General features: G+C 38.7%; 1 protein-coding gene across 1 annotated transcript in view; it reads left to right on the top strand.

Annotated features, from left to right (window-relative positions):
• Positions 1-14,113, top strand: part of LOC117504466 (mucin-2-like) — a 54,169-nt gene extending 40,056 nt beyond the window's left edge. Inside the window, 17 exon segments of the mRNA XM_034163935.1 lie at positions 495-764; positions 1,255-1,341; positions 1,429-1,728; positions 2,576-2,797; positions 4,680-4,921; positions 5,118-5,304; positions 6,127-6,334; positions 7,693-7,865; positions 7,985-8,054; positions 8,147-8,256; positions 8,355-8,386; positions 8,543-8,696; positions 9,791-9,828; positions 10,567-10,674; positions 10,777-10,816; positions 12,626-12,734; positions 13,831-14,113. Of these exon segments, the coding sequence (XP_034019826.1) occupies positions 495-764; positions 1,255-1,341; positions 1,429-1,728; positions 2,576-2,797; positions 4,680-4,921; positions 5,118-5,304; positions 6,127-6,334; positions 7,693-7,865; positions 7,985-8,054; positions 8,147-8,256; positions 8,355-8,386; positions 8,543-8,696; positions 9,791-9,828; positions 10,567-10,674; positions 10,777-10,816; positions 12,626-12,734; positions 13,831-14,005 (2,525 nt within the window). The 3' untranslated portion in view covers positions 14,006-14,113.
• Positions 14,114-15,662: the final 1,549 nt, after the last annotated feature.

Raw genomic sequence — 15,662 nt, 5'->3', positions numbered from 1 at the left:
ATACCGATACTGGAAACCTCAGTATCTACTGATACAACCTTTTCCCCTGTCTTAAAACACCTAATCTGCAGTCTGTTAATAAATACATTTGGTTGGATATACTTTGCCAACTTAGCCATTGAAACAAATATTTTATGGCCCTAAACGAAAACACACATAGCCCCCAACAGGAGCAGTAAAAGAGTGGACAAAAGGATGATGTACACTATGCGTGCGCTGTGCATATAGCCAAAGTGCCTGAGCATCGTGAACAGAAATATCTAAGGTGTATTTGAATATTAGTTCCTATTAATAGCAGAAAAACTCTGCAATCTGTGTTTTTATTGTCCTGTTGCTTAATGCTTTTGATTGCTTAAAAATAAGTGTATTTTAGTACTTGTGACAAAATCTGATATTTTTGATGTTTTGCTGAGGGCATTTCCCATAATGAGTCTTCATTCAGTTCATCAAATTGCATGTCTGTTATTTAAAACAGTATATCTCAACTTCAACAGCGCCCCCACCACCATCATCCACTACTACACCCATGACCACCCAGACGTCAAGGACAACAGCCACAACTGCTATAACTACCACTGAAAGCCTTACAACTGTGCTTACCACCACCTTTACACCAGTGACTACAAGTGCCTCAACAACCGCTGTCACTTTAATATCCACTGAAAAACACAACACAACAACAACTGGGTTCACCACTGTTGGCACAGAGGCAACAAGTCCTGAAGCCAGTACAGAACCAACACCGCACTTCCCATCCAGTACTGGTGCGTATTTTGTTCTATTGTTGCAGTTTAATCACAAGAGATGGCTGCTTTTCCAACACAACTAACAATTGTATCCAATTTTTATGTAACTTTAAGTCCTGATTGAAGGTCTACCATGTTTTTTGGCTCCAACCTGGTAAACTCTAAGAAGTTTCAAGGGTCAGAAAGCCCCCCCCCCCCCCCCCCCCCCCCCCCCCAGGGATCTATGACATAACTTTTTGTTGCTTTGTTTTAACCAACATGGATTACAAATCCTAAATTGTTTCCAGGTGAGGAGACTTTTGATAATACTGGGAATCCCCTCTTTGAATAAGGAACAAAAGTATAGTGTTACCAAAGAAAATCTTTTTTAACCACAAATAATAAAAAAAAAAAAATGGAAGGGGACTACAAAACATCATTAAGGATTTAGATGCTCTGAATGGTTTTCTATGATTTCCTTATTTGGTTGCACAAGTACTTGAACACAATGTCTAATCCACTTCAACAGCGCCCCCATCACCCACAACCAGAACTACACTTGTCACCAATGAGACATCAAGGACAACAACAACCACAACTGCTTCAGCTACCACTGCAAACACTCCGACTGTGATGACCACCACCCTTACACCAGTGACGACAAGCACCGCAACAACTGCTGTCACTTCAGTATCCACTACACAACCCAACGCAACAACCACCACTGCTGTAACAGTTACCAAGATACAACCTACAACTGGAACCAGTCCAAGTACAACAAGTGTAACTGAGTCCACCACAGAGGAGCTGCCCACATCGACCTCAATAACGCCTTCTTCTTCTACCACATTCTCAGAACTGACAACCACTGCAGGACCAACCACAAATATCACCAGTACCACTAAAGAAAAAACACATCATACTTCAGTAACTGTCACCTCGACAACACCTGGATCCACCACCATTAGCACAGAAACAACGCCACACTTCCCATCTAGTACTGGTGCATATTTTTTATTTTGTTCAGTTGTGGCAGTTTATTCATCAAAAGTTCCTGCTTTTCCAATAGAACTGACAATTTTATGTAAGTTTTATGGCACTTTAAATCTTGTTCCCTTGGCGCCATGTTGCTAATGCCAACCAAAGTTCAGTGATCAGAAAACCACCTGTGAGATCTACGACACCACTACAAAGATCACCAAGAGTTCTAGTTTCTATATTTTAATTCATGTGGGTGAGAAATCCTGAATTCTTTCCAAACAAGGATAATTTTGATCATATTGTTGGGAATCCTGTTTTTAAACAGAAGAATAGAGACAGAGAAAACCCTTTTAATGACTTATGTAAATGGTTAAAAATGGAAGGGGAGCACACGTTTAAGGATCTGCCCACTCAGAATGTTTCTATTATTTCTTCTCTTTCTTTCTTAGCACAGTCATTTTAATGATATTGAAGCCATTTTCATGAAAAAGTTTAGCCTGGCCTTCTGTAAATACTGTTATGTGTCAGGACAGTCATACACAACTATTAATTATTAACTACTAGGACATTTTCATTGTAGTTATTTCTACATTGTGAGATAAAGCTTTCGCAACAATATCAATGTTCACTGTAAAAAAAGAATAGTTTAGAATACTTCAGATTTGCAGGCAACAGTCTGCACTAAGACTTTTATGTTTTGCCGATGATGAACTATATATTATAGTCTATAGTTCATCATCGGCAAAACATAAAAGTCTTAGTGCAGACTGTTGCCGCAAATTTGAAGTATTCTAAACTATTCTTTTTTACAGTGCTTAAGACTCCGAACTGTAATTTTTTCCATCTGTTCTGTCGGCCGTCTTATGCAGAGGCTTCTACCAAACCGCCGCCGTGTGAGTGCACAGACCTGAAGAGGAAGCAAAGTTGGAGCTGCGGTGAAACTTGGACAGAGGACTGCTTCATCAAGCATTGCACAAATGGGAAGATCGAGTTGACACCAGTGTCTTGTCCAAAATCTACATTTCCCGTCTGCCCCAGAGGGCTTATCGCAAAGGTGTCAGACGGATGCTGTGAGACGTGGAAGTGCGACTGTGAGTGCGTCTTTTACTGGCTGCCGGCACTCTTGTTGGAGCGTGTTGGCTTCTAGCTTAGCGAGACTAAGACACTCCCCAAGATCTGCAGAGCTAAGTATTGATCATCTATGATAACCTGGTCCAAAAATGTCCAGCTTCCGTGAAACCATTATGCGGGAAAAACTGCATTCAGTGTTAAACATTGCACAGTGGAGTTTATTCTCAAAGTCAATAGTCCCACCATTAATAACATACTGCTTGTGTTGCAAGAAGTCATTTCTCAACTTACAGGTGGTAAAATAACACCTTCAGAGAGTTAAACTACACTTGTAGAGAGTTGATAATCGCTACATGTATAATTTAACTCTCTAAAGGAGTAATTTTAACTCTGTCCATTAACAAAATGCATTCAAAAAAATGGCTCATTGGATGAACTCAATTAAATTATATGCAGGTTTTCCAGCCCCAACTCAAATAAAGCACATCCATGCAAGATAATGTAATTTAATTTAGTAGGGACTACATATATTAGATGGAAATCCAATCCAATGAGTCAGTTTTTTAGTGCATCACTCAGACAAATGACACATTGTGTTATGTGTCGACGCGGGTTGAGGAGCGGACCTGCGTCTGACTGAACCCAGCGCTAAATAACCAGAAAGCGGTTCCAAAAACAAAACATTTATTTTTCTCCTGTGCAATAATTGTGTAAGGGATCGAAGCCCGGCGCTTCTGGACTCACATTCACCGCCAAACACCCCCCAGGTGGACACGACAAACTGACTCTCTGTGAAGGATAGAAGAGGTGAGGTAAGACAACAGCTACAACTAATATCCTTCAAAGGCACACACTATCAGCAACACATTCAGGTCTGAATTTAAGCTTTATGTAAATGAGCAGCTTCTCACAACAGGTGGAGGATCATCATTCCGTACGCCACGGCAGTGAGAAGCGAGCTGCACAATTCTCATCAATGTTCAAATATACTGCGTAACAAAATACCAAATTACTGTTAACACTTATTCAGACAATCATCACCTCTGATGTGTGCTGACAGCATGTGTCCCTCACCCGTCCTCCTTCACAGGCACGATGTGTCAAACCCAGGCGCGGTCCTCAGCGTCTCACAAACGAACGTCACAAGGTCGAGTTCCCGGCAATTCTGCTCCAATCACACATGGCTTAAATGCAGAACGCCATCTCATTATCTGCCTCAGCTGAAAGTCTTTAAGGTTGCACGTGAGCATCATCCACAGGTGCTGCATATCACACTGATGAGGGTGAAGGACTCTTCTGCCAGCACCTTCTCCACAGACAAAAAACCAGTTTGCATACCACCTGGAGAGCAAAGAAAAGAAAACAACACAAAAAAGTCCAGCCAAACCCCCCCAACACACAACACATTGGATGAATTCAATAATGGGCAGGATTTCCATGTAATAAAAATATGTAGTCCCAACTAAATTAAATTGTCTTGAATGGATGTGCTTTATTTGAGTTGGGGCTACTTATATTTATTAGCTGAAAATCCTGCACATAATTGAATTGAGTTCATCCAATGAATCAATTTTTTTGAGTGTCAGAACAAACATTGAGTTGTTAATTGTGGTTCTATGACTGTGGTGCTACCTCTTAACCAGCAGGTTGTTGGTTCAAACCCATCCGTAGCTCTTTATTCTGTGGTAGTAACCAAAGGCTACACCAGTGTTAAAGTTTTCCCTACAGTGTTAATTGTTACACCAGTTGGAGTATAAAGTTTGAACTCCAGAGTTGCCAGAGTGTTGGAAGCCTACATTTTTTTAGACAGTGTTAATTGAACTCTGAATTGTGGATCTACATAATCGATGAAAAGCAGACTCCATCAGACTTGCTTTAACATGGGTCTTTTTTCTTGTGTAGGTCGCTGCGAGCTCTACGGGGATCCGCACTACATTTCATTCCAAGGCGTCCCCTTTGACTTTCTGCAAAACTGCACCTACGTGCTGATGGAAGAGCGTTTGCCACGTCATCATCTGACCATCGCTGTGGACAACTTCTACTGCGTGCCGGGCCTCTGGGGCTCGTGCATTAAAGGGATCATCCTGAGATATCAGAACAATACTGCTACCCTCGGCATCAACTCAAACATGCCTACCTTAAAGGTGTGCACAGTGCAATGTTAAATTTCTGAACTCTGCAAAAAAGTTTTGCATGTAGCAGAAAAATCCTCAAAATGATGAATGTATTATCAGAATAATTGGTAATTTAATAATTGATTCATATGAGTCAAATATGTGATTAAACATCCCTTTTTCTGATAAAACCAAAGTTGTCTGATTCCAGTCTACTTTGGCCTAGGTCACTCTGAACAATGTGGCCATACAGCCACCATATGAGGCCAATGGCATGAGGTTTGACACCACTGGGTATTTCATCTACATCTACCTTCCAGAAATCCGAACGTATATCTCCCTCACGCCGACCTACACGCTGGTGGTCAATCTGGCCATGGAGCACTTCTTCAATAACACCCAGGGGCAATGTGGTGAGTAATAATTCACATGTGCACAGATCATGTTCAAATACTGTAAATTACTGAGAGCATCAACATCCCAGAAAATGTGTCTTTAGTTTGCTTTCTTTATACCAGTAAATTGTTTTTCAGCTTGTTTGAAAGTGTTTGTTACACACGGCAAAATATCGATTTCTAGATTTTATTCTAATGCCTCTACTTGGTTACAGTACCGGTGGCCATGAAGCAGTAAAGGTTACATGATCTGAGGTTTAACCTCAATGAGCTTGACTTTGCAAGAGCAATTTGAGAAATTGCCTAAGGGTGTGCCACGTTTTATCCTGCTCAGATCGAAAATGAAATTCCTTAATGATTTAAAGGCAACAAAGGGATCAACCTTCACTGACGTGCCAAGTGTGGCAGAATAAGGCAAAACAACCTGAGAGGAGTGAAGCAGCAAGCAGGCATAATCTTCTCCTTAATGACTGACTTCTGACAAGTTTGACATTGCTGGGCCATCCTGTACTTTGGTACACAGATGGTTTGCCACATTTGGTGCTAATTGGAGTGAAAAACTTGAATTTTGAACTTTGATTTCAATAACCTTGACCCCAGTTGATTGACCTTTTGTAAATTTGGTACATTTCTGGACCCACCTAAATATGTGTGCCAAGTTTGGTGGCGTAAGAGCGAAAAATCTAAATTTTGACCATTGCCAAAGATGAGGGCAATTCTGGGGGCAACTGCCATCCATATATCACGTTTGGTGGAAATTGGTCAAAGGACATTGTTCAATTTATAGTATGATGTCATACAACTTGTATCCAGACCACACTTGTTTCTTACACTTACCAGGTGTGTGTGGAGTCGGATCGTGTGTCCGTAGAGGAGGGCAGATTGAGGAGGACAGTTGCTGCCATAACACGGCCTACGATTGGGTTGCCGCTGACCCTTTGAAGCCAGAATGTGCCTCTGCACCAGTGGACATACCCTGTCACTCTGTCCCTTCTCCTATCCCACCCCGGTGCCTTGGTAGCCCGTTGTGTGAACTGCTGGATGACCCGTAAGCTTCTCATGTTCACACTGACTTCAGTGCCAGAGCAACACATTAATCATGCCGTTTGATACTACAATTAAGAATATTTCACATCAAGTTGAAAAATGAGATGTGTGTGTGTGTATATATATATATATATATATATATATATATATATATATATATACCGTTCTTATCGTAGACCGACAACCGGCTATGAATTGGGCCGGATACTGGCCTCCATTTTAGAGTGAGATTTCCCACTCTTAAATGACCAATAGGAGAGCAGTGCTCGCGCCACATCAACGTGAGGCTGATGCATGGGCTGACGTCAGCGTCTCGGCCACCAACCAATCACAGACTAGGACAGAGAGGCCAGTATCTGGCCCAATTCAGGGCCGATTGCCGGGCTATACTTATCGCTGCTGTCCATAGTGCTGAAACATTATAGTATTTTTGTGTCTCTCCTTTTGGTTCTGAAACCTTTTTGTTTATTAAGCAGCTGTGGTTGCCAGAATAATTCTGTAAAAAATACAATAAAAACTCTGTAAATATCTTTATAGAATAACCTGTAAATTTTACAGTGTAAAGTTATGGTAATTTACAAAATATTAACATTTTAAACCAATATTTACCTTTTTTGCTAAATTAACATTATTGTGCTGTTTAATTAATTATTTCTATAGAATTTAAATGCATGTCCTACTTATTGTACATTGAATCCTATTCAATCATTTTTTGTTGTGCTCCTCACATTTTGCTCAGCGCCACCACAGAAGGTTTGGCATTGGATCTGCATATTGAGCTGTTTTTTTTTTATTATTCATAAGAACTTAAGCTTCAAAAAATGAATGGGCCTTGTGCAGCCTTCAAACTGTGACATTTTGCTTGGATGTGCTACTGTGCTGTCACACAATAGGAACTACTCTGAAAATGTAATTTAATGTACATTATGTTGCCATATTAAACACATTTTTACTGTATTTGTGCAAACTGTCAGGAGTTCTGAAAACATCATGCCTCGAGTTTAAAACTGATTCATTTTCAAAGAAATTTACATTATGTGACACAATGGTAGTGCACACAGTTTGCTTGATTCTCAAACGTAATATCCCTCATTCAAGGCTGCCCTCTGTCCTCTTATTATTATTATTATTATTTAAAAATAGTGTTTTTATACAGTAAAATTGTCAGTATATTCTATAAAGGTATTTACATATTTTTACTGTATTTTTTACAGAATTATTCTGGAATCCACAGCTGCCAGTTTTATTCCATAAAAACAGTATTTTTTAAACAGTATTTGTTTGTCACTGTGTATTCTGAGTAAGTAAGCATTTCTACTCACAGGTTGCACTGATTAATCTGCTATTTTTCCCCTCCAGAGTGTTTGCAAACTGCAGCCAGTTTGTGGATCTACAACTTAAAAAGAAGAACTGCCAGAGTGACTCATGCACCTTCACACCTGCCGCTTGCTCTTCTCTGGAGCAAGCTGCCGAAGAATGCAAGAACGTCGGTTTTTGTATTGAATGGATGAACCTGACTAACGGAGAGTGCAGTGTGTATCAGTTACTAATATCCCCTCACAGTCAGATCAAACTCCTGCATTAACGCTTCTGTGCCTAATAATTCTGACAGCAATGATGTTTGGATGAAAAACGTCTGCTCGTGTTTCAGACATGACGTGCCCAGATGGACTCGTCTACAGAGCGTGCAGCAACAAGCTGGATGACGTCTGCTATGGAGGGTTTCGACAGATTCAATTTTTCCTATTGCTGCTTCCTACTAAAGCCAAAATCTTTAAATGCATTAATTGTTTTCTTATACCATTGGGTGCAGGATGCATCAGCAAGGGGCCTTATTGGAGAAACCAAAGGCAGGCTGTTACTGTCCTGATGGCAAGACGAAGGCAGGGAATCACATAAATACATGCGTGTCAAGCTGCTTCTGTAAGGACCCAAGATTCTATTGGGATAAAGCACCGCATTCATTTAGATGTATCTGACCTGTATTCTCTAATGATTAGAATTGTGTTTTTCCCTTGCAGATTGTAAAGGCCCACTTGGTGAACCTAGAATGGTAAGAATGGCAACCTTCAATTGAAAAAACAACAACAAAACCAACTAAATGCTAAAGTTAATTATTTGCAATTTATATATTTAATTTATATATTTAATTTATAATTTCCCTGTGATACTGAGTTGAAATAATAATAATAATGACCCTGGATTCCAGCCCGGTGAATTGTGGGAGTCCAACTGTCACTGGTGCACATGCAACAACCAGACTTACACAGAGGAGTGTGTTCCAAAACTTTCCGTCCCACCACCTGTCTGCAACTCCACTGCCGTCCTGGTTATGACCCCTTGCTGTGCAAATCAGATATGTGGTAACAACCATCATTTCACAATATTTTGGATTGTCCTGGTTTTGTTTAATTCACTAGAGGTTGCATGAAAACATTTGGGCTCGCTTTAGCTTTTACACGTGATTATCATTATTTTTTTATGAGACTGAAATTTAAACAAAGTCAGGCTTCAGTTTTTAATTCTTCATTTTTTTTTTAAATTATGCACTTTAACCTCACAGGGGAAATAAATGGTACGGTATGATGAATCTGTCAGGTGTAAGCAGTAGCAGAAGCTTATAACTCCTTCACAGTTTCAAGTATCTTGGTGGCAGTGACTTGAAAATGTTCATTTGTCTTGTTATATCACAGAAGCTAAATGACACGCGCCTGCATCCTGGTGAACTTTTCATTATATTAATTGTCATCATATTATCCTATTAATTCTAGTGATAGATCATATTTTTAAACAGCAGTCGAGACAAATATGTGTGTCTCACTTCCAGAAAGGTGAGATTGTTCTGAACGTTTTGATATGCAACACATAGGTATCTTAAAAGGAGTATGGCAAAATCAAGAAAATACCCTTTGGCCTCTGAAAGTTAAAGGTTGGCCATTATGTCTGGCTTTGATGTGTATAGATATTTTTTTCCACTGTGAGTTTGAATAGTATAATTTCAGAATTGTAATTTTTTTAAACTGACATCATGAAAAAAATTAATAAATAAAAGCTCAAGGGTCACCAAACTTTTTTCAAGCTACTGTATGTGACAGAGTTGGGTTTTGTTTTTTTCCCCCCACAAATTAACCAATATAAGAAGGCGAAAAAAAAAAAAAAAAAAAAAGGATCTCTGACAGATATCAAAAACAGAATAGCTGATGACAAATGTTTGATGGGATAAACAGAAATCTGTATTCTTCATATCATATATGCCAGAATAATAATAATGAAATTTAAATATTTTAATTTTGTTCCTGGTGACATTCTATATTTCAAACATTAGAAATTATAATACAAAAAACAAGTTTAGTGGTCAGTACAACTATACAAAAACCCGCTTCCAGACATTTTGTGTAAATGTATCTTTCTGTGACTGGATGCTTAAGACATCATATGTTCATATTATATTTTTCAGTTGACAAGACGTGCAACTATAAAGAATTTACATACAAGGTATGTTACACTTTTCTAATATACAGTACAGTTGTATGTAAATATTAAGGCACCTATTTGGCAAATTTGTACATATTTTTATTTATGCCATTAAAAACAGCAAGAAAAATACAATAAGATAAAAAAAAAAACACAAAACAATACTTCAAGTTAAAATAAATATTTGCAAAATTATCTAACTTTATTTTTTAAAAGTGGCTTCTCTTCTCATTTCTTATTGACTGATTTTGAACAATATTTATTGAAAGTGTTTTCCTGACATGAATGTGGACGTCGATGCATTTGGGGTTTAGCGACTTGCTCAGTCAGCATATTTCACAGAGCCAACTCATCACCGAGCTACACTGTCCAATATTTACTGTCTGTATTTACTGCCATTTTCTCCTATAAAAATTTATAAATGAAAGTAAATCTAAATTGTAACCGATGTCCAATCTGCAAAGAAAATTAAGTGATAGGACGAAGAATTAGTTCCCAATTTTTTTTCTTAAAAAAATAAATAAATAAAAGTGTCATCTGTCCAAACACACAACACTTCCACTGTGTTAATATTATTATATCATTTTGTCTTTCACAGTGATCATAAGTGTATCAAAATAGCTGTTCTTTTGCTTAACCTTTAATTTGAAATCTCACGTAATTTTTCAATAAAATCTCACACTAACAGCTTTAAATAAATTGGCCGGGACACACCCTTTTTAGATTGAGGTGTTCACACAGTGTCAGCGTGTAATTCAGGTGGGAGACAGATGGACAGACGCTGCTCATCCCTGCGTGTCGTTCAGCTGCAGCACAGAAGGCGTCCAGCGGGAGACTCGAGTGTGTCCCACTGAAAACTGCCCTGAGGTAACGACTCCACTGTTAATCACAGCGACCACGTTCTCTGTCTCCGTCTGTCCTTCAACTAAAGAATGGTGTGACTTTACCTTTTTTGTGTCTGTTTTCCAGGATGACAGGATTTGGGATGACCACCACTGCTGCTTTACATGTAAGTGAAAACCGTCTCGGACAAATACGTAGGCCTGATTTTCAATACAGAATTTAAAATGTTTGAAATGAATGCTAAACAATTTTTTTTATAAACAGAACAGTATTTAACAAGATGTCCAGATGTCCTACAAAACATGAATGTTTTCATATAAAAAAAAATCCAGCTATAAAATGCACCCATGACAAAATTATTGGAACCCTTTGAATTTACAGTAAATTGTCACTTTTACAGCCAGTTTTGGTTAAACAAGATTGGTGGATGGGCACATGAATATTTCCAGGTTACTGAATAAGCATTGTACCTTATTTACATCAGTATTAATAAATACATATATTATAGTACTGTATAGTAAATCTTCAGTATGCAGTTCTCAAAAACCGCGAGACGGTACAAGAGGGAGATTAGTGAGGGAAGCCACAAAGACACCTATGATAACTCCAACCTGATCTCACGCCAGTTCGTGATGGCATCACGAAAAGTGATTCAGTCTATCAGTTTGTGATACCAACACAAAATGTTACATTTTATTGATGGTATCATGAAATTTGGGGAGGCTATGGCTACGGTTAGGGTGAACTAGACTTGACCGTGTCATTAAAGTTCGATGTATTTCGTGATTATTTTGGGGGGGTCGTTGGAGTAAAAAAATGTATAATACCAATATGGCTGCCTATATATACACATTAAAAAACAATGATTCCTAACATTTCGTTATCAAGCCCTTATGACAACGAAATGTAATTGACGCTTGACGTTTTACAGTTGGAACATGAATTTTATTATAAATAACTACAAATGTAACTAACAACCATTTACCATTTGTCACACTGCCTTCAATCAGATTGGCAATTGCCGTGTCACATCACTCAGCATTTGTATAAAGTAGGCATCTCCTCTATTTTGGCTCCGCCTAACCAGTGGCACAGGGACCACTTGTCTCTTGACACTAAAACAAACACGCCGATTGAAAATGAATGGCACTTGGTCGCTTTGCCTCTCTTTTATCTAATGTGACCATGCATTGCAAAAAAGTGGTATCTAAATACGAGATAAGAACACTAAATCTGAGGGAAATTATCTTGCTGCATCGACAAGTACTTTTACTAAACCAGATGTCTTGAATTAAGATCGTTAAATCTAGAAATAAGCATGTCACTTAAAATAAGAAATTAACCTTAAAAACAAAATCAATTATTTAACACTTATAAATCTAAAGGTTTTTTTTTTTTATCTTGGTAAGAACCAAATAATTTGCGGTGTACCAAGATAAAATAATAATAAAAAAACTTTAGATTTAGAAGTGTTAAATAATTTCTGTTGTTTTAAGGGTTAATTTCTTAGTTTAAGTGTTCGACATGCTTATTTCTACATTTAACAATTTTAATTCAGGACATCTTGTCAAGTGAAATTATTTGTCCATGCAGCAAGATAATTTGCATCGGATTTAGTGGGGGGGGGTTATCTTGTTTTAGGCACCCCTTTTTTGGTGTAGGGGCAATGGGAGTCCCAGCCATGCTTGACAGCATTGTAAATGACAGAGCATCCTCTGCTGGACAAACTGCATAATGACACAATTTCCAACAACCAAAGGGTTTTTGTTTTCCTTTATGTGGTGAAATAAACATTTTAATATTCACGAAAATAACGCGTTTTATATTGGTCAGGGTCTAATCTAATTGAAACTGATGTTATAGTTGTCAGTCAGTGATAGAAGCTACTTTGATGTGTTTCTTGAACGATGCAGTGGTTTTGGTCAGACACACACACACACACATATATTAATTTCCATCACATCTCTGACTCCAGGTAACCAGAGCTGTGCTCCCAGGCTTTCCAGCATTAACGTTACCGCAGACAACTGCACCGCTGTCCTGCAGCTTCTTGTGTGTCAGGGGCAATGTGCTGCTCAGCCCAGGTGAGTCAGTTATCATCCTCCTCGTCATCTTCCCTGGTTCAGATCTGGGGTGTCTCCACACTTTAATTACTTGTTGTCCAAATCCCCAAATTTACTATGTAAAAGGAAGAAAAAAAGAATCAGAGCTGTGCACCTGCACCTTGCATGTTTGACACAGATCCATGGAAAATAAATCTTTGTAATTCATTGTTGCGATCATATATTGTTCTGTGCGAGTCTGACATTTGATCGTTCTGGTCCAAATTAAATTCCTTTATCCTCGACTAACACGCACCATATTAAGTTTCACAGTAACCGTAGTTTTAGTTGAGCAATTCCTCAAAATAGCCACTTCTAAATGAGCTTGACCTTTCAAGGTCACCCAAGGTCTAAGGTCATATGACCAACAGCAAAATGATGCTTGGCTGCATATTTATGTTTAATAGCAGCAAGTGGTGCATCTCAGAATAGCCATGGTCATTTTTATCCAAGGCCAAAATATGACCATCGGGTGTTGTGAAGGCTTTGCGTCCATCCGTCTGTCTGTCTGTCAGTCAGTCTGCATAACTCCAGTCCTATTATTGTCAGGGTCTTCAAATTCACAGGGAGCATTCTTGGGACACAGACCTTGGACAGCTTCAAAGATGGCTAACTTTGACCTCTTCTAAGGGGTCAAAAGGTCACATTCTTTCTATGCACTCTTTCATTGATTACGTGCTCATACGGCTGAGGGTATTGCGTTATATTTCACTTTATATACAAGCACTTGGACAAAACCTTGACCTTAGTCCATGACTTTGTAATTTTTAACTAATTTATCTCAAAAATTAAATTCTTTTCTCCTTGGCTGACCTTCAGTAATTCCACCAATTTTCATCCAAATTAGATCAAAACTCTTGTTGATGTTTTGTTGACACCCTGCATGTCTCACCACTGTGCTCGGGTGTAACACTAGAAGCAAACTCGTGAGAGTGTGTACTGCTGACAACGTTAAAGAGGTCTACCTGGGTAACCAGAACGTCCTAAGAACAACAAGAAAACACTAACACAAGCCTCATCCTGACTCAGGACACTCTCTCTTGCTTGCTTCCTTCCTTCCTTCCTTCGTTCTCCACAGTGGTGGCACCGTGCTGCACGGTGTCCTGCAGGTGGCGCAGCACTTCACGTGCTGTCTGGAGCAGAGAGCAGAGTGGAGGTCAGTGGCCCTGCAGTGCTCCGACCTCACGACCCGACACTATGCCTACCAGCACATCAGCAGTTGCCAGTGTGGAAGCTGCAGCACGCTACGTTAAAACAATTATGCAATTTAATCACTAGACTCCACAATCAGTAGAGAATACACACGAATGTGAGAAACGCAATGTTGTCTTTTGGTTTTTGTAATTAAAGCATTTACTGGAGTCAAGATCTGATCAAATCATTAAAAAAAGTTTCTTATTCCAGAAGCGGCACTACAGGTATTTTTCTTGGTGGGGTGTGATTATTTAGTGGAGGGATGACACGCAGCTATACATTCATACTTATACACATACATAAGCAGAGACTGAAGGAAAGACAGCAATTTGTCTTGACAAGCACAAATTACAGCTGTGAATAAGTTTACCCCCCTGCACAAATCCTAGGTGTGTCCATAATAATAATAATAATGATTAATAGCTTTATTTATATCACAGTTCCAGGGTAAATTCATTTCAAACTGCTTTACAATACCAAAGTGATATAAAAATGTAATAAAATCTAAATAAAATAAAAATGATGAAACTAACATCAAACCATAATATACATAAAATCAGTTAAAATAAGCATTAATTATAAACAATAGAAAGTAAGTGTATTTTAAGATTCGCTTTAAAAGACTCAACAGCGCTTGTTTAAGCAGGGGATATGCTATTTTACATAATATATGTCAAATAAGCAAAACAAGCTTGATTTTTTTCATTCACTGAGTCAAAGTTAACTAAAATATAATCAGTTTTTGCCCATTTTATGCCCTTTTAATTTGGTGAGTTACAAGAGGATTTATTGTTTTTGGGTTATCATGGTAACATACTGTATACGAGGGTAGGCTGAAAAGTTCTAAGGCTCACTATAATGCAGTTAATGCATTACTCCTTCATGGGGAGCCTTAGAACTTTTCAGCCTGTGAAAGGGGGGGGGGTTCAAATCCTTGAGTTGGGGGTCCAGTGGGCCGCAGGGCCCCCGGTGGGGTTGAGGGGCAACGCCCTCGTGGGGGGCTCAGAAGCAGAAGCTTTTTGAGGATTTCGAGGGGTAAAAAGCTACATAAATTTCATTTGAAACCCAAAATGTATCATTTTAGGAAATAAATTTTTATATACAAATAGTCCTTGCTTGGGATTGGATCAGTTGCCATAAGAACCACCCAGGAAGAACCAAGATAACATTAATGCAAACTTTATACCTGCCTGTCGGTTGCGAATGACGCAACTGACAGGTGTGAAAAAACTCACGCATGCGCACGAAGGTTCAAGCTTGGCTGATGCAAGTGCACATGATTCAAATCCATATAGTTTTTGCAAAAAATAAAAAGGTCGGATAGTTTTCTAACAGACCTTGTATTTAGCGGTATTAATATTCGCGTTTACATTATGAATATGTACGTATATGTACGTTATGTATTAAAATAGCGGTATTTAATTTGGCGACCTTGTTTAACTTGCGAAATTCGCATAATAAATCCCACGCAAATATTTGCACCTTTACAGTATTTGCAACAGGAAGGAGAAGCTCCCTTTATTTCTCAGCTTATACATACAAACATGTTTTTACAAACCAGACAAGTGTAATTGTGTGTCTACATGGGTATTTACAAGCCTACTAATCTGTTTGATATCAGAGGAGGATAGGGACCAGGGAGCAAAAATTCTCAACCCCCACGGGAAAAGTTTATCAAGCAGTTTCCCCTTTCATCACTTAAGGGATTACTCTGGC

Source organism: Thalassophryne amazonica, chromosome 22 (genome assembly GCF_902500255.1).
Source record: "Thalassophryne amazonica chromosome 22, fThaAma1.1, whole genome shotgun sequence".
In the NCBI taxonomy this organism is placed as follows: domain Eukaryota; kingdom Metazoa; phylum Chordata; class Actinopteri; order Batrachoidiformes; family Batrachoididae; genus Thalassophryne; species Thalassophryne amazonica.
Note: the sequence above shows the minus strand (reverse complement) of the source record. Positions and strands in the feature narration are given on the sequence as shown.